Below are 18,520 nucleotides of genomic sequence, written 5' to 3' on the forward strand. Positions count from 1 at the left end.
GCACTAATGTCTAGTTTTATATTTGCATAGTCTTTTCCTTCAGTGTCTGGTATATTTTATTTTCAGTGTGGAGTCTTAATCTACGTGTCTGTGATTTGCTGCAAGTTTTTCATTGTCCCTTTACCTCATCATACCTGTGCACATGACAATAAATCACTTAACACCACTTAATCTTCCACCAACTTAAACCCTCAATTACTGCTGAGGGGTAGGGATCTGTCCCGTTAAATATGATATACACTCTGACTAAAACTCCACTCAGTCTCTTTCAATCCAAAGATAATTTTTGATCATCACAACTACTTCCTGTCCATCCGCTCCGCCCATGTGTCTAGTTCATGCCCTGTGTGCTGTCTTGACCCACGTGCATGAGATGATGCTGCAAGCAACTGTTTCATTGGACCTGTACCTCACCGTATCTGTGCAGGGGACAGTAAATTTGACTTGTTGCAAGGGTCAGAGGGTCTAGAGGAGTTCAAAGTAAATTATGAAAGCACATATACGTCACTATATGTAACTCTGAGATTCATTCTCCTGCAGGCATGCTCAGCAAATCTATAAAATAGTGACTATAACAGGATCAATAAAAGATCATCTGGGGTGCATAAGACAACAAACTGTGAAAATGCAAATATAAATAAACAGCAATAAATAACAAGAACATTAAGAGTCCTCACAGTTGGTTGTGGGAACATCTCAATGGATGGGCAAGTGAGTGTAGTTTTCCCCTTTGTTCAGGAGCCTGATGCTTGAGGGGTAGTAACTGTTCTTGAACCTGGTGGTGTGAGTCCTGAGGCTCTTGTACCTTCTACCCGATGGCAGCAGCTAGAAAAGAGTATGGCTTGACTAGTGAGCATCTCTGATGATGGATGCTGCTTTCCTGTGACAGTGTTTCATGCAGATGTGCTCAGTGTCTGGGAGGGCTTTACCCGTGATGTACTGATCTGAATCCACTACCTTTTGTAGGGTTCTCTGTTCAACCACAGTGATCCCAGGAACCTAATCCCAACTGGAGAGGATGCAATACTAGATCTCCCTTTGGGGAATGAGGCAGGGCAGGTGCCGAAGTTTGTGTAGGGGAACACTTAGCATGTAGTGATCAAGATGCTATTAGTTACTGGATAATTACGGAGAAGGATACATCTGGTCCTTGGGTTGTGATTCTAACTGGAGAAAAACCGATCTTGATTAAATCAGAAATGATCTGGCAAGTGTGGATTGTGACATGTTGTTTTCTGGCAAAGGTGGGAGGCCTTCAAAAGTGAAATTTTGAGAGTACAGAATTTGTATTTTCCTATTATAATAAAAGGCGAAACATTGTTTTTGAGGGATATTAAGGCCCTGGTTAAGAAGAAGTATGTGTATAACAGGTACAGTATAGGCAGACAATTAAGGAGTATAAGGAATGCAGGAAACACACACGAAATGCTGGAGGAACTCAGCAGGCCAGGCAGCTGTTGTTGGCAGAACGCTTGAGAAGGAAATCGGGAGGCTAAAAGAAGGCATGAGGTTGCTCCGGAAGACAAGGTGAAGGAGAATCCCAATATCTTCTGCCGAAATATTGTATTAAGAGGAAAAGAATAGCAAGGGACAAAATTAGGCCTCTTGAAGATCAGAGTGGTCATCTATGCATGGAGCCAAAAGAGATGGGGGAGATTTTTAATGGATTTTTTTGCATCTGTATTTATTCAGGAGACAGACACAGAGTCTACAGAAGTGAGGCAAAATGGCAGTGAGGTCATGGACCCTATCCAGATTATAGAGGAGGCATTTCTGCCTTGAAGCAAATTAAGGTGGACAGATCCCCAAGGCCTGACAAGGCGTTTTCACAGACCTTGTTGGAGGTTAGTGCAGAAATTCCAGGGGCCTTAGCAGAGATATTTAAAGTGCCCTTAACCATGGGTAAGGTGCTGGAGAGGCACAGGATAGCTGATGTTGTTCCACGGTTTAAGAAAGACTCTAAGAATAAGCAGGGAAATTATAGGCTGGTGAGCCTGATATTAATAGTGGATAAGTTTTTGGAAGGTATTCTAAGGAACTTGAAATATATTCATATTCGGATTGACAGGGACTGGGTAGGAATAGTCAACATGGCTTTGTATGAGGTAGATCATATCTAGCCAATCTTATAGAGTTTTTCAAGGAAGTTAACAGAAATGTTGATGAAGGCAGAGCAGTGCATGCTACCTGCATAGACTTTAGCAAATCTCTGACAAGGTCCCACATGGGAGGATGGCTCAGTCGCTTGGCATTCAGGATCAGGTAGTAAAATGGATTAGAGTTTGGCTTCACAGGAGAAGCCAGAGAGTGGTAGTAGATGGTTTCCTATGACTGGAGGCCTGTGACTAGTGATGCACTACAGGGATATTGCTAGTTCTATTGCTGTTCCTTATCTATGTCAATGATCTGGATGATAATGTGGTATATTGGATCAGCAAATTTGTGGATAACGCTAAGATTTGTGTGTAGTGGACAGCGAAGAAGATTATCAAAGCTTACTACAGGATCTGGATCAGCTGTAAAAATGGGCTGAAAAATGGCAGGTGGAATTTAATGCAGATAAGTATGAGGTATTGCACTTTGTAAGTATTAACCAGGGTAGGACTTACACAGTGAGCAGTATGAACTGATTGGTGTAGTAGAACAGAACGACCTGGGAATACAGATCTATAGTTTCTTGAAAGTGGTGTTAGAGGTAGACAGGGTTGTAAAGAAAGCTTTTGGCACATTCACCTTCATAAATCAAAGTACTGATATTAGCAGTTGGGATGTTATGTTGACATTGTTTAAAACATTGAAGAGGCCTAATTTGGAGTATTGTGTGCAGTTCCAGTCAACTATTGAAGAAAAGATATCAATAAGGTTGAAAGAATACAGAGAAAATTTACGAGGATGTTGCCAGAATTTGAGGATCTGAGACATAGAAAAAGATTGAATAGGTTAGGGCTTCATTCCCTAGATCATAGGAGATGAGGGAAGACTTGATACAGGCATGCGGAATTAGGAGGAGTATACAGTATATAGGGTAAATGCAAGCAGGCTTTTTCCACTGAGGTTGGATGAGACCAGAAGGGTTAAGGGTGAAAGGTCAAATGTTTAAAGAAAATATGAAGGGGAACTTCATTAAAAAGGTGGTGACAGTGTGAAATGAGGTACCAGAGGAATTACTTGATGTGGGCTTGATTACAACATTAAAGAGAAGTTTGGATAAGTACATGGAGAGGAGAGGTATAGAGGCCTATTGTCCAGGTGCATGTGGGCCGATGGTTCTAGGCAGAATAATATTTTGGCGTAGAGTAGATGGCCTTTCTCTGTGCTGTAGTGCTCTATCACGCTGAATGAAATGCTGAAAGAAATGAGAAGTGTTTGATGCTTCTGGGCTTCAACCCAACAGAATTCAGAAGGATGGGTGGGAGGTGGACTCTCTTTGAAACCTACCTTACACTGAAAGGCCAGGATAGCTTGGACATGGAGAGGATATTTCCATCAGTAGGAGGGTCTAGGATCTAGGAGTCTAGGGCACACAGTCAGAATGAAGGATGTCCCTTTAGAACTGAGATGAGGAGGAATTCTTTCAGAAGGAGGATAGTGAATCTGTGGAATTTGTTGCCAAAGTGAATTGTGTATTTTAAGACACAAATTGATTGGTTCTTGATTGGTAAGGGTTGAGAAAAGAAATTAGCCATGACTGAACGGCGGAGCAGAATTGATGAGCCTGAATGGCCTAATTCTAGAGCACAGAACAATACTGCATGAGAAAAGCCCCTTCAGCCTATAATGTAGTGCTAAGCTAATTAAACTAGCAATTAAATGCTTGACAAAAATAATCCCTTCTGATTACATAACATCCATATCTCTACATTTAGAAAACAGCCAGCATAATCAAAGATCCTACCCACCCCAGATATTCTGTCTTCTCTCCCCTCCCATCTGGAAGAAGACACATAGAGTCATAGAATCATAGAAGACTACAGCACAGAAACAGGCCATTTGCTCCATCTAGTCTGTGCTGAACCATTAATATGCCTGGTCCCATCAACCTGCACCCAGGCCATAGCCCTCCATATCCCTCCCATCCATGTCCCTATCCAAATTCCTCTTAAATGATGAGGTCGATCTCACATCCACTATTTGCATTGGCAGCTCGTTCCACACTCTTACCATCTTCTGAATGAAGAAAGTTCCCCTCATGTTCCCCTTAAGATGTCACCTTTCACCCTTAACCCATGACCTATAATAGTAGTCTCACCCTGTAGGATACTGAGGAGTGCAGTAGAACAGAGGGATCTAGGAACACAGCTACATAATTCTTTGAAAGTGGCATCCTTGTAGTGGAAAAAGCCTGCTTGCATTTACCCTAACTTTGTATAACTTTGTCAAATCTCCCCACAATCTTCTATGTACTAGGGAATAAAGTCCTAACCCAATCAATCTTTCTCTATAACTCAGGCCCTCCTGTCCAGAAATATGCTTGTAAATTTTCTCTCTATTCTTTCAATTTTATTTACATCTTTACCGTAAGTAGGTGACCTAAACTGCACATAGTACTCCAAATGAGTCTTCGCTTATGCAATTTCAATATTACATCCCAACTCCTGTACTCAGTACGCTGATCTACGAAGGCCAATGTGCCCAAAGCTTTCTTTTCTTTACAACCTTATCTTCCTGTTTCAAGGAATTATGTATCTGTATTCCCAGATATCTCTGATCTACCACACTCCTCAGTATCTTACAACATAAAACCTACAGTACCCTGGTTGGTCCTCCCAAAGTGTAAGTCATTCCATTTGTTTGCATTAAATTCCATCTGCTATTTTTCAGCCCATTTCACCAGCTGGTCTAAATCCTGTTGTGGACTTGATAATCTTCCTTGCACCCCTAATCTTGGTGTCATCTGCAAATTTGCTGATCCAGTTTACCACATTATCATCCACATCATTGATACAGATGACACTGGACTCAGCACCGATTCCCGCAGCACAGACCTCCAGTCAGAGAGGCAAAATCATCTACAACCCCTCCACAAAACCAATGTTTAATCCAATTTATTACCTCATCTTGAATGCTAAGCGACTGATCCATGTGGGACCTTGTGAAAGACCTTGCTAAAGTCCATGTAGACAACATCCACTGCCTCACCTTCATCAGCTTTCTTGGTAACGTCCTCGGAAAAACTCTATAAGATTGGTTAGACATGACTTACCATGAACAAAGTCATGCTAATTATCCCTAATTTGTCTATGTCTATCCAAATACTTGTATATCCAGGCCCTTAGAATGCCTCTCTGTAGCTTTCCCACTACTGATGTCAGCTTGCCAGCCTATAGTTTCTGGGCTTATTCTTAGAGCCTTTCTTAAACAAAGAACTCCAGCACCTCATCTGTGTCTATGGATGTTTTAAATACCACTGCTACGGCCCTTACAATTTTTGCACTAGCCTCCCACAGGGTACAAGGGAACCCATTGTCAGAATCTGGGGATTTAATTTGCCTCCTCCTCTGTAATCTGTATATTTTCCATAACCTTGTTGTTGAATTGCCTCACATCTATAAACTCTGTGTCCATCTCCTGAGTAAATACAGATGCAAAAAAATTCATTTAAGCTCTCCCCCATCTCTTTCAGCTCCGTGTGTTGATTACCACTCTGATCTTTCAGAGAACCAATTTTGTCCTTGCTGCTCTTTTGCTCTTAATACAGTGTATCTATAGAAACCATCAGGATTCTCCCTCAGCTTGTCTGCTAGATGAAGCTTGTCTGCTTTTAGCCCTCTTGATTTCATTCTTAAGCGTTCTCTTGTATTTCTTATACTCCTCAAGTACCTCATTGATTTCTGTTTTCTGAGACCTGCTCTGTACTTTCTTTTCCTTAACCAGGGCCTCAATATCTCTCAAAACGCAAGTTTCCCTAAATCTGACAGGGAATCTATCAGATCTTTTATTCTGACAGGAACCTATAATCTCTACTCTCAAAATTTCACTTTTAAAGGATCCCACTTACCAAGTACACCTTTGCCAGAAAACAGCCTGTTCCAGTCTACACTTGCTAGATCCTTTCTGATACCATCACAGTTGACCTTTCTCCAATTTAGAACTGGAGAAAGGCCAAACCAAGGACCAGACCTATCTTTTTCCATAATTACCTTGAAACTAATGGCACTATGGTCACTAGTTGCAAAGTGTTCCCCTACACAAACTTCTGTCACCTGCTCTGTCTCAACCCCCAACAGGAGATCTACTATCACACTCTTTAGTTGGGACTTCCATGTACTGGTTGAGGAAACTTTCCTGAACACATTTGGCGAACTCTTTCCCATCCAGTCCTTTTACAGAATGGGAGTCCCAGTCAATATGTGGAAAGTTAAAGTCATCTACTATCACAACTTTATGTTTGTGGTAACAGCGTGCAATTTCTACAAATTAGTTCCTCTAAATGCTACGGTCTGTAATATAAGTCCATTAACATGGTCATACCTTTCCTAATCCTCAGCTCTATCTATAAAGCCTCAGTAGTAGAGCTCTTCAGTCTACCTGTCTGAGCACAGCCGTGACATTGTCCCCGACTAGTAATGCCACCCCTCCCCCTTTAGCGTTTCCCTCATAGAAGATGTAGTATCGCATTCTCTGGTTGGGACCTTTTGAATCCTGACTTTGTATGTAGGCTTAACAATATCTTTCTCCACAACCACTCCACTATCTGTTCTGGTGCTCTGGTTCCCATCCTCATGGAACTCGAATTTGCAGGGGAATGGGAACTAGAGCACCAGGAAAAAGGTATACAGATCGCCATGCAAAAGCATGAAATCACAAAGCAGCATGTTCATAAACAGCTGCTACCCTGCGGTTATTAGACTATTTAACAGCTCTCTAGTACAATAAGATAGACTCTTGACCTCACAATCTTTCTTGGGTTCCATCTTGGGGACTACCTTACAAAGTACCCAGGGTATCGTCAGGGAGCGGTGTCTCAGAGAGGCAGCGTCCATTATTAAGGACCTCCAGCACCCAGGGCATGCCCTTTTCTCACTGTTACCATCAGGTAGGAGGTACAGAAGTCTGAAGCACTCACTCAGCAATTCAGGAACAGCTTCTTTCCCTCTGCCATCCGATTCCTAAATGGACTTTGAACCCTTGGACACTACCTCACTTTTTTTATATATATTATTTCTGTTTTTGCACCTTTTAACCTATTCAATATACATATATCACAATTGATTAATTGATTTCTTCTACATTATGTATTGCATTGAACAGCTGCTGCTAAGTTAACAAATTTCACGACACACGCTGGTGATAATAAACCTGATTCTGATTCTCATTGTCTAATCTTGTATTGTATTGTCTACCCACAATGCACTTTCTCTGTAACTGTAACATTTTACTCTGCATTCTGTTATTGTTCTACCTCAGTGCTCTGTGTAATGGTTTGCTCTGTCTGAATGGCATGCAAGACCAGCTTTTAACTGTAGCTCGGTACATGTGACAATGGCAAAGCAATTTCGATCTTAGCCAGCATGGAGCAGTTGAGCAAAGGGCCATGATCCTATGAAAGGACAGTGAAGCAGATTCAACAGGGAATCTTCATGAGTGTGGCCCAGTAGAGCAGAAGGCCCAGTTCCCATGCTGTTTGACTCTATGACCCTATGGAAAGGCAGTGGATGGAGATACAACAGGGAATCTCGGTCGGCATTGAACCTTTTGGCCAAAGGACCTGATTCCCTGCTGTACGTCTCCATGTCTCTCCTTACAGCTCACACCCTCCAAGCCAGGCCGCATTCCAGTGAACTCCTCCTGCACCACGACCAAAGTTCCCATGCCCTTCCTGCACCCGGCCACGATACCCTGCAGCCCTGTGATTCCCCCCTCGCCATTACCTCTTCCGGCTGAGACGGGCTGACCTTGGACAGGGGAGAGACCTGGGGCGTCCTGGGGCGCCGGGGGCCCTCGGGTGCCGGTTCGGGGTGGGCCGACAGGGCGTGGCTCCGCAGCTCGCTCTCGCTCTCGAACTTCACGTTGCAGCTGACGCAGCGGCTCTGGGGCGGCGCCCCCTCGGGGCCGACGGGAGGGGTGCCGGTCCGCTTCCCCCCTCCCCCGCCCACGCAGGAGGCGCACAGTCCGTAGGGCAGCCCGTTGATGTCCAACTTCACCAAGTCCTGCTTGGAGCGGAACTCCTGTAGGCACGAGGCGCACTTGTAGAGCTTGGGCAGGGGCTGCCCCCGCTGGGCCTGCTGCCCTCCCGGGCCGCCGCCCGTCTTCTGCATGTGGAAGGTCCCGTGGATCTTCAGCTCCAGCGTGGAGGTGACGGTCTGCATGCAGACCACGCAGCGGAAGCCGGTCAGGGAGTTCCGGAGGTCGGGGTGCATCTGGCAGTGTTCCAGGAACTGCTCCTCCGACTGCAGCGGCATCTTGCAGATGCGGCAGGTGCCGGTGTCCAGGCTCTTGCTGTGTGTCACCTTGTGCTCGGTGAGGGTGAGGAGGGAGGGGAACCGCTCGCCGCAGATGGGGCACATGTAGTGCTTGACCGGGCCCAGGTGAGTCTGGGCGTGCTCCCTCAGCCCGCCCTCCGAGAAGAAGGTCCGGGAGCAGACGTCGCACTTGTGGCTGCCCTTGATCAGCTCGGCCTTCTGCCGCACCATGGCGCTCTCCCCCGGCCGGATGTTGTGGTCCCGGAGCTGGTGGTTCTGCAGGAGCGACTCCATGGTGTAGGCCGCCCCGCAGATGTCGCAGGCGTACATGGTCTCGGCCCCGTCCAGGTCCTCCTCGCTGCCGTCCCGGCTGCTCTGGGCCTCCCGGTGGTTGGCCAGGATGGTCTGCAGCTCGGCCGCAGTCGCCGCAGCCTCCTCATCCTCCTTGTGCAGCGGCTCGGAGGCCCCGTTGGCGGCACAGGCCGGGCCCCGGCCCTCGAAGACGCAGTGCTTCTCGCGCAGGTGCTTCTCCAGCAGGATGATGGCGTGGAAGGCCTTGCTGCAGAACTTGCAGTTGTACTTCTTGCTGTGGCTGGTGACGTGGCACTGCAGCTCCACCTCGGTGCCGAAGAGCTCGCCGCAGAAGATGCAGCGGTGCGCCTTGCCCCGGTGCTCCAGGTGGTTCAGCTTGACGTGCAGCTGCAGCTCGGCCTCGCCGGCAAAGTCCCAGTTGCAGGAAGTGCAGCGGTACACCTTCTTCTCGTTGCTGTGCTTGACGGCCAGGTGCAGCTGGACAGAGACCTTGGAGTCGAAGATCTCCTGGCACAGGGTGCAGCGGAAGAAGATGAAGGTGTGCATGTCCAGCAGGTGCTTCTGCAGGTCGTCGACGGAGGTGAACTGCTTGTCGCAGCTCTCGCAGATGTAGTAGGTGGAGGTGACCGTGAAGTGGACGGTGACGTGCTTGAGGAGCGCCTCGTGGTTCGGCAGCTCCTTGCTGCACTGCGGGCAGGCCAGCTTCCTCTGGACGGCGCCCAGGTGTGTCTTCAGGTGAGCCTGGAAGCCGTCCGGCGACGTAAACTTGGCGCCGCACTGGCTGCAGGCATACTCGCCGGGGAGCTGGGACCCTCCCTGGCCCGCCTTGACGGGACCCCCTTGCTCGGGCGAGGCGGGGCTCGATCTGCGGCTTCCGTTGTCGTAGGCCAGGGCCAGCGGCACGTTCTTGTGGTTCTCCTTCACGTGCTTGTTGAGCCGGGGCACGCTGCTGAACACGGGCGAGTTGGTGCAGTAGGGGCATGAGTAGACCTCCAGCAGGGGCTCCTGGTGGGGCGCGGTGGCAGCGAGGAGTGAGGGCGAGTCGAGGCTGGGGGCCGGGGTGGTCTGGGAGTGGGTCCGCCGGGCATGATCCTCCAGCGAGGCCTCCGTCAGGAAGCCCATCAGGCAGTGGGGGCAGAAGAAGGCGTTGCTGCCCTTGGAGGGGGGCTGCCCGGTGGCCAGACTGTGGCAGCGGCGGATGTGTTCCTGCAGGCTGTTCAGATCAGCTGGCGCCTCCGAGCAGAAGTTGCAGGGGAAAGGGGAGGGGGAGGAGGAGGCCGCGATGGCGGCCGGGGCTGGAGGGAGGGCCTGCTCTGCCTCACCGCCGTGGGCCTGTCGCAGGTGCTCGTGCAGGTTGAGGAGGGAGGGCAGGCTCTCCAGGCAGAGCTGGCAGGGGTGCAGCTGCTCAGGCTGGTCCAGGTGCGCGGCCTTCAAGTGAGCCTGCAGGACGGCCAGGCTGCTGAAGGCCCGCTGGGCGCAGTGCGTGCAGCTGTAGCTCTCGCGTGGCCGCTTGAGGAGGGGGCCGGCCCCGTCTGGTGCTGGCTGGGACCCCCTCTTCCTGCTCCTCTGCCTGGGCAGCAGCAGCAGGGGCTGGGGCTGAGGTTGGGGTGCGGGGTTGCCCCCATCGGGCACGGCCGAGCAGCTGTCGGCCGACAGGTTGGAGTCGGGCGTGGTACTGGAGACAGAGGCGTAGCCCAGGGTCACCACCGAGGGGCTGCGGCTGCCGGCGGCCTCGGCCCGCCGGTGGGCCTCCAGGTGGGCCCGCAGCTCCTCGGCGGAGAGCAGACGCTGAGCGCAGAGGCCGCAACGGGGCGGCTGGTCCCGGCTGTGGGCGCGGCCGGCGTGGGCCAGCAGCGCCCCCTCCTCAGCGAAGGGCTCGGAGCAGCAGGCGCACTGCAGGCCGGGGCCGGGGCCTGGCGTGGGGGCCAGAACCACGCCCCCCACTCCGGCGTCCTCCTCGGAGGGCGAGCGCTCGGGGTGGCACTCCCCGATGTGCCGCTGCAGCTCCTCAGGCAGGTCGAAGCCCTCCTCGCACCGGCTGCACTTCCGGCTCTCGGGCGGCCTCCAGCAGCCGTCCAGCCGGGAGAGGGCGGCGGCGGAGCAGGAGGAGGAAGAGGAGGTGGAGGAGGGGGCGGAGGGGGGAGGGGAAGGCCCGCCCCTGGGCTTCTCGTGAACCTGCATGTGGCCACTGAGGGAGCTGGGGGTGAGGAAGCCTCGGCGGCAGACGGGACAGCGGTAGGGCTTGCTGGAGGCGTGGGTCTTGAGGTGGATCTTGAGGTGGTCGCTGCGGGAGAAGGCAGCCTCGCACTCGCTGCAGTGGTACTTCTTGTCGCCAGTGTGCAGCTTGAGGTGGCGGTCACGGCTGCGCTTGTGCTTGAAGAGGCGGCTGCAGAAGGTGCAGCGGAAGGGCAGCTTGTCCCCGTGGGTCTGCTCGTGGTGCTTCAGGAAGCCCAGCCGGCTGAAGGACTTGTCGCAGAACTGGCAGGGGTAGGGCAGTCCCGCCCCGCCTTCTTCCTCGCCCACCTCCAGACCCTCGCCGTGGTTCGGCGAGCCCTGGTCCTTGCTGGACGGGGAGGAGGGGGGCCACGAGCACGAGGGGTCATCCTCCGCATCGGGGCCATCTGCAAGGGAGAGAGATGAGAGGGTGGTCAGTGCGCGTAACCATTCATCCCCCACTACATTTGTGACCCCTACCCCTCCCAACATCTGCCCAGCACATCCTGTATATTTGTGCATATGGACATATGCAGGCAGGTAGGATTAGTTAGATTGGCATCATGGTATGCACAGACATTGTGGGCCAAAGGGCGAGTTCTGGTGCTGTAGAACCATAGAACATTACAGCACAGAAACAGGCCTTTTGGCCCTTCTTGGCTATGCCGAACCATTTTTCTGCCTAGTCCCACTGACCTGCACCTGGACCATATCCCTTCAAACACCTCTCATCCATGTACCTGTCCAAGTTTATCTTAAATGTCAAAGTGAGCCCACATTCACCACTTCATCTGGCAGCTCATTCCACACGCCCACCACTCTCTGCGTGAAGAAGCCCCCTCCATGTTCCCTTTAAACTTTTCCCCCTTCACCCTTAACCCATGACCTCTGGTTTTTTTCTCCCCTAGCCTCAGTGGAAAAAGCTTGCTTGCATTCACTCTATCTATACCCATCATTATTTTATTACACCTCTATTAAATCACCCCTCATTCTCCTATGCTCCAGGGAATGAAGTCCTAACCTATTCAACCTTTCTCTAACTCAGTTTCTCACGTCCCGGCAACTTCTTTGTAAACCTTCTCTGCACTCTTTCAACCTCATTAATATCCTTCCTGTAATTAGGTGACCAAAACTGCACACAATACTCCAAATTCGGTCTCACCAATGTCTTATACAACCTCACCATTCCACACGTTCCAACTCTTATACTCAATACTTTGATTTATAAAGGCCAATGTACCAAAAGCTCTCTTCACGACCCTATGTACTTGTGACGCCACTTTTAGGGAATTATGTATCTGTACTCCCAGATCCCTCTGCTCTACTGCACTCCTCAGTACCCTACCATTTACCTTGTATGTTCTACCTTGGTTTTTCCTTCCAAAGTGCAATATCTCACACTAGTCTGTATTAAACTCCATCTGCCATTTTTCTGCCCATTCCTCCAACTGGTCCAAATCCCTCTGCAAGCTTTGAAAACCTTCCTCACTGTCCACTACACCTCCAGTCTTTGTATCATCAGCAAATTTGCCACATTATCATCCAGATCATTGATATAGATGACAAATAACAATGGACCCAGCACAGATCCCTGTGGCACACCACTAGTCACAGGCCTCGACTCAGAGAAGCAATCCTCCACTATCACTCTCTGACTTCTCCCACTGAGCCAATGTCTAATCCAATTTACTACCTCACCATGTATACCTAGCGACTGAATCTTCCCAACTAACCTCCCATGTGGGACCTTGTCAAAGACCTTACTGAAGTCCATGTAGACAACATCCACTGCCTTCCCTTCATCCACTTTCCTGGTAACCTCCTCGAAAACTCTAATAGATTTGTTAAACATGACCTACCACGCACAAAGCCATGCTGACTTTTTCTAATGTCCCTGTCTATCCAAATACTTGTAGATCCTATCTCTTAGTATTCTTTCCAATAATTTACCTACTACTGATGTCAAATTTACCGGCCTATAATTTCCCGGCTTACTCTTTGAGCCTTTTTTAAACAACGGAACTACATGAGCTATCCTGCAATCCTCCGGGATCTGACCTGTGGATATCGACATTTTAAATATTTCTGCCAGGGCCCGTGCAATTTCAACACTAGTCTCCTTCAAGGTCCGAGGGAATACCCTGTCAGGTCCTGGGGATTTATCTACCCTGATTTGCCTCAAGACAGCAAGCACCTCCTCCTCTTTAATCTGTGTAAGTTCCATGACCTCCCTACTTGTTTGCCTTGTTTCAATAGACTCCATTCCAGTTTCCTTAGTAAATACAGATGCAAAAAACCTATTTAATATCTCTCCCATTTCTTTTGGTTCCCTACATAGCCGACCACTCTGATTTTCAAGAGGACCAATTTTATACCTTACTATCCTTTTGCTCTTAACATACCTGTAGAAGCTCTTAGGATTATCCTTCACCCTGACTGCCAAAGCAACCTCATGTCTTCTTTTAGCCCTCCTGATTTCTTTCTTAAGTATTTTCTTACTCTTTTTACACTCCTCAAGCATCTTATTTCCTCCCTTTTGCCTATATATGTTATACATCTCTCTCTTCTTTATCAGAGTTCCAATATCCCTCGAAAACCAAGGTTCCTTATTCTTATTCACTTTACCTTTAACCCTGACAGGAACATACAAACTCTGCACTCTCAGAGTTTCTCCTTTGAAGGCCTCCCACTTACCAACTACATCCTTGCCAGAGAACAACCTGTCCCAATCCACGCTTTTTAGATCCTTTCTCATTTCTTCAAATTTGGCCTGTACTGTTCTATGTTTGAATCATTGAGAGTAGTTAGTTAAAAGGCATTACGATGCTTGTAGGTAAGGCAGCATTTGTTACAGGATTTGTTGTAGGCAGTTGATATTTCAGGTTGAGATCCTTGATTGCAGGAAATTTGCTTTCAAAATTTGACTGCACTTCTCGCTGCTATCACAGCACGAGAACAACACTCACATGTTCTCACACACACACACACACTCACACACACACACACTCAATCTCTCTCTCACACTCACACACACTCTCTCATACACACAACTTCTCCCACACTCACTCACACACATTCTCCCTCTCACACACTTTCTCTCTTTCACACATTCTCTCTTTCACATTCTCTCACACACACTCATACACACAATTTCTCCCACACACACACACGCACACTCAATCTCTCTCTCACACTCACACACACTCTCTCATACACACTTCTCCCACACTCACTCACACACATTCTCTCACACACTTTCTCTCTTTCACACATTCTCTCTTTCACATTCTCTCACACACACTCATACACACAATTTCTCCCACACACACTCACACACATTCTCTCTCTCACACTCACACACACTCTCTCATACACACAATTTCTCCCACACTCACTCACACACATTCTCTCTCACACACACACTCTCTCTTTCTCACACTCACACTCACCCTCCTTCACTCACACTTACACTGGCACAGACACTCATCCATCCAGTCTACACTTCTCACTGCTTCAGTAAAGGAGCCAGCGTAATCAAGATCCCCGAACCCACTCTGGGCATCTTCTCTTCTCCGACTCCCACTGGGCAGGAGATACAAAAGCTGGGATGCTGCTCCCACCAGGCTCAAAAACAGTTTCTATCCCTGACTCAAGATTCCACAGATGCTGAAAGTGCAGAGAAAAACAAACAAAATGTTGGAGGAACACAGCAGGTCAGGCAGCGCCTATGGAGAGGAATAAACAGACGACAGTTTGAGCCGAGACTCTGAATCAGGACTGGAAAGGAGGGGGAAGAAGCTAGAATAAGAAGGTGGAAGAGGGGCAGGAGACAGGCAAAACCAAATGTGGGGAAGGAGGGCAGGTGTGGGAGAAGTAAGAAGCTTGGAAGTGATAGGTGGAAGAGGTAAAGGGCTGAAGAAGCAGGGATCTGATAACAGAGGAGAATGGACATGGAAGAAGGGGAAGGGGAAGGAATTCCGGGGTGAGGTGATGGGCAGCAATGGGGCAAGAGGGAGCCAGAATGGGAATGGACAAATAGAGAAGGAAGGAGGAGGAGAGACATTGATATTTATGCCATCAGGTTGGAGGCTATCCAGACTGAAAATGGTATTGCTTCTCCAATCTGAAAGCGACAGTACAGGTGGCATAGACCGAAATGGTGAAATGGGAAGTCGATGGCCACCAGGAAATCCCACCTTTTATGGTGAATGGAGCAAAGGTGCCCAGCGAAGTAGCCGTTAATCTACATTGAGACTCACCACTGCAGAGGAGGCCCCAAGGAAGGACGGGGTACGGGGTACTGTGTCTGGGCAGGTGCAGCACTAGTCAAGACTGCAGTGTTAAACGCCAGGAGGGAGATCAGTGGAGCAGGACAAGTGAACAAGAGAGTCAGGTGGAGAGCAAGCCCAGTGGAAAGGGTGCAGAGGGGGTTAGGAAAGATGTGTTCAGTGGCAGGATCATGTTGAAGATGGTGTAAATTAGAGAATGATGTTCAGAATACAGAGGTGGGTGGGGTGGCAGCTACTGCTATTGACTATTGAATATTCCCTTCGTGCATTAAGATGGACTCTTGACCTCACAATCTACCTGGCTACGACTATGTGCTTTATTGTCCAGCTGCACTGAAGTAATGATATGATCTGTTTGGCACACAAAACAAAGGTTTTCACTGTACCTCTGTACACGTGGCAGCAATAACCCGGTTACCACTGACACGCTCCTGCACATTTACCCACTAACTCATTACCTAACACACAAACTCAAACACACGTTCACACAGACAAATAACAAAATCCACAGATGCTGGAAAACTCAAGCAATACACATGTTCATTCTCTCTGACTGGAGGCCTGTGACTAGTGGTGTGCTGAAGGGATCGGTGCTGGGTCCGCTGTTGTTTGTCATCTGTATCAACAATCAGGATGATAATGTGGTTAACTGGATCAGCAGATTTGCAGATGACTCCAAGATTTGGGGTGTAGCAGACAGCGAAGGAGACTATCAAAGCCTGCAGTGGGATCTGGACCAGTTGGAAAAATGGGCTGAAAAATGGCAGATGGAATTTAATGCAGACAAGCGTCAGGTGTTGTATTTTGAGAGGTTCACCTGGGGTAGGTCTTATACAGTGAGCGGCAGGACACTGAGGAGTGCAGTAGAACAAAGGGATCTAGGAATACAGGCCCATAATTCAGTGAAAGTGGCATCATAGGTACATTGGCGTTAAGAAATCTTTTGGCACATTGGCCTTCATAGATCAATGTACTGAGTACAGAAGTCAGGAGAAAATAGTCTACCCTTTCATGCACTTTGGTAGAAGAAATGAAAGGGTTGATTATTTTCTAAATGGAGAGAAAATTCAAAAATCTAAGGTGCAAAGGGACTTGGGAGTCCTTGTGCAGGATTCCCTGAAGGTTAATTTGCAGGTCGAGTCAGTGGTAAGGAAGGCAAATACAAGGTTAGCTTTCATTTCAAGAGGACTAGAATATAAAAGCAAGGATGTAGTGTTGAGGCTTTATAAAGCACTGGTGAGGCCTCACTTGGAGTATTGTGAGCAGTTTTTGGCTCTTTATTTAAGAAAAGATGTGCTGACATTGGAGAGGGTTCAAAAGAGTTTCATGAAAATGATTCCGGGATTCAAAGGCTGGTCATATGAGGAGTGTTTGATGGCTCTGGGCCTCTACTCACTGGAATTCAGAAGAATGAGTGGTGACCTCACTGAAACCTTTTGAATGCTGGCAGGCCTTGATGGTGGGAGAGTCTACAACCAGAGAACACAGCCTCAGAATAGAGGGTCATCCTTTTAGAATAGAGATGAGGAGAAATTTCTTTAGCCAGAGAGTGGTGAATCTGTGGAATTCATTGCCACAGGCAACTCTGGAGGCCAAGTCATTGGGTATATTTAAAGCAGAGGTTGATAGATTCTTGATTAGTCAGGGCATGAAGAGATATGGGGAGAAGGCAGGAGATTGGGGCTGAGAGGGAAAATGGATCAGCCATGATGAAATGGCGGAGCAGATTCAATGGGGCCAAATGGCCTAATTCTGTTCCTATATCTTTTGGTCTTATGGTTATGTTGAAGTTGTATAAGACGTTGGTGAAACCTAATCTGGAGTATTGTGTGTACTTCTGGTCACCTACCTACAGGAAAGATGTAAATAACATTGAAAGAATGCAGAGAAGATTTACAAGGGGGTTACCAGGACTGGAGGACCTAAGTTATAAGGAAAGATTGACTAGGTTAGAACTTTATTCCTACAACATAAAAGATTGAGCAGATAGAGGTATACAGACAGGATAAATGCAAGCAGGCTTTTTCCACTGAGGCTGGGTGAGACTACAACTAGAGGTCATGGGTTAAGGGTAAAAGGTGAAATGATTAAGGGGAAACATCCTCACTCAGAGAGTGGTGAGAGAGTGGAACGAGCTGTCAGTGCAAGTGGTGGATGTGATTTCAATTTCAATGTTCAAGAGAAGTTTGGATAGGTACACGTATCGGAGGGGTGTGGAGGACTATGGTACAGGTGCAGGTTCATGCGCCTAGGGAGGTTCGGTATAGACTAGATGGGCTGAAGGGCCTGTTTGTGTGCTGTAGTTTTCTATGACTCAAAGACTCACATACCACCACAGTCATGCATTTACACAGTTACACGTTATACTACCATTCAGTCTAACTGCACCAAGTGACTTTGACTCTGGCTGTTTTACAATCTAGTTGTGAGTTCTCAGCACACCTGAAAGGCACTGGGGCAACAAAGTGCAGAGGACGACAGGAGTGGTGCTGGAAAAACCACAGTCATGATCCAGGGTACTGAAGGGGCTCTCCAGCACGTTGCCTGCATTGGAGCTGAAAGGACAGGTTGGACAAACTTGAGTTGACTCCTCTAGAGCACTGGAGGCTGAGGGGCAATCTGATAGAAATTTATAAAATTGTGAGTCATAAATACGGTAGGCTGGCAGAGTCTTTTCCTCAGGGTGGAAGTGTCAAATAGGTTTGAGGTGAGAGAGAAAATTTCAGAGGAGATGAGTGGGCACGTTTTTTTAACAGTGAGTGGAATGTACTGTCAGGGATGGTAGATATGATAGGGATCTGTTGTATGGGTTTTTAGACAGACACATGAACAGGCAGGGAATGGAGGGATGTGGATCATGTTCAGAAGGACAATATTATTTAGACTGGCATTGTGCTGGGCACAGACACAGCGGGCCGAAGGGCTTGTTCCTGTGTGTTCTTAACCAACAACCCGCGTTTCCTCCAATACCCATCACTCCTCAGCCACACTGAATGATAGTGTGCAAGTTGAACAGGACCTAGTGTTACAGAAAAGCAGGAATTTCTTTGGGCTGTGATTTTAACCAACTATTTCTTCTTACAGTGTCCTAAATCTTCACAATCCTTCTCAATATTTATCTTATCAGTTTCAAACAATCTTCACAAAACTCTTCTTACCAACCAAACTTTGGCTCCTAATTACTCCCCTGAAGGTTTATCAGTTATCCATATTAGATTAGGGCAAGGCCATTCTGCCCCTTGAGCCCATTCTGTGGTTCAATGAAATCATGGCTGATTTCCATCTCCTCCATTCACCACCTTT

The 18,520-nt window shown here is 48.1% G+C and overlaps 1 protein-coding gene across 10 annotated transcripts in view; it reads right to left on the reverse strand.

Moving 5' to 3' along the window:
• Window positions 1–18,520, reverse strand: part of znf521 (zinc finger protein 521) — a 464,427-nt gene that overhangs the window by 267,254 nt on the left and 178,653 nt on the right. For all 10 annotated transcript variants that reach the window (XR_012098951.1, XM_073045672.1, XM_073045635.1 and 7 more), the window contains one exon: window positions 7,872–11,335. Coding sequence is in view for 9 of the 10 variants with exons in the window: in XM_073045672.1 (XP_072901773.1) it covers window positions 7,872–11,335 (3,464 nt within the window). In the remaining variant the exon portion in view is untranslated. The remainder of the gene's footprint in view (window positions 1–7,871; window positions 11,336–18,520) is intronic.

This window comes from Hemitrygon akajei, chromosome 1 (assembly GCF_048418815.1).
Source record: "Hemitrygon akajei chromosome 1, sHemAka1.3, whole genome shotgun sequence".
Classification (NCBI taxonomy): Eukaryota; Metazoa; Chordata; class Chondrichthyes; order Myliobatiformes; family Dasyatidae; genus Hemitrygon; species Hemitrygon akajei.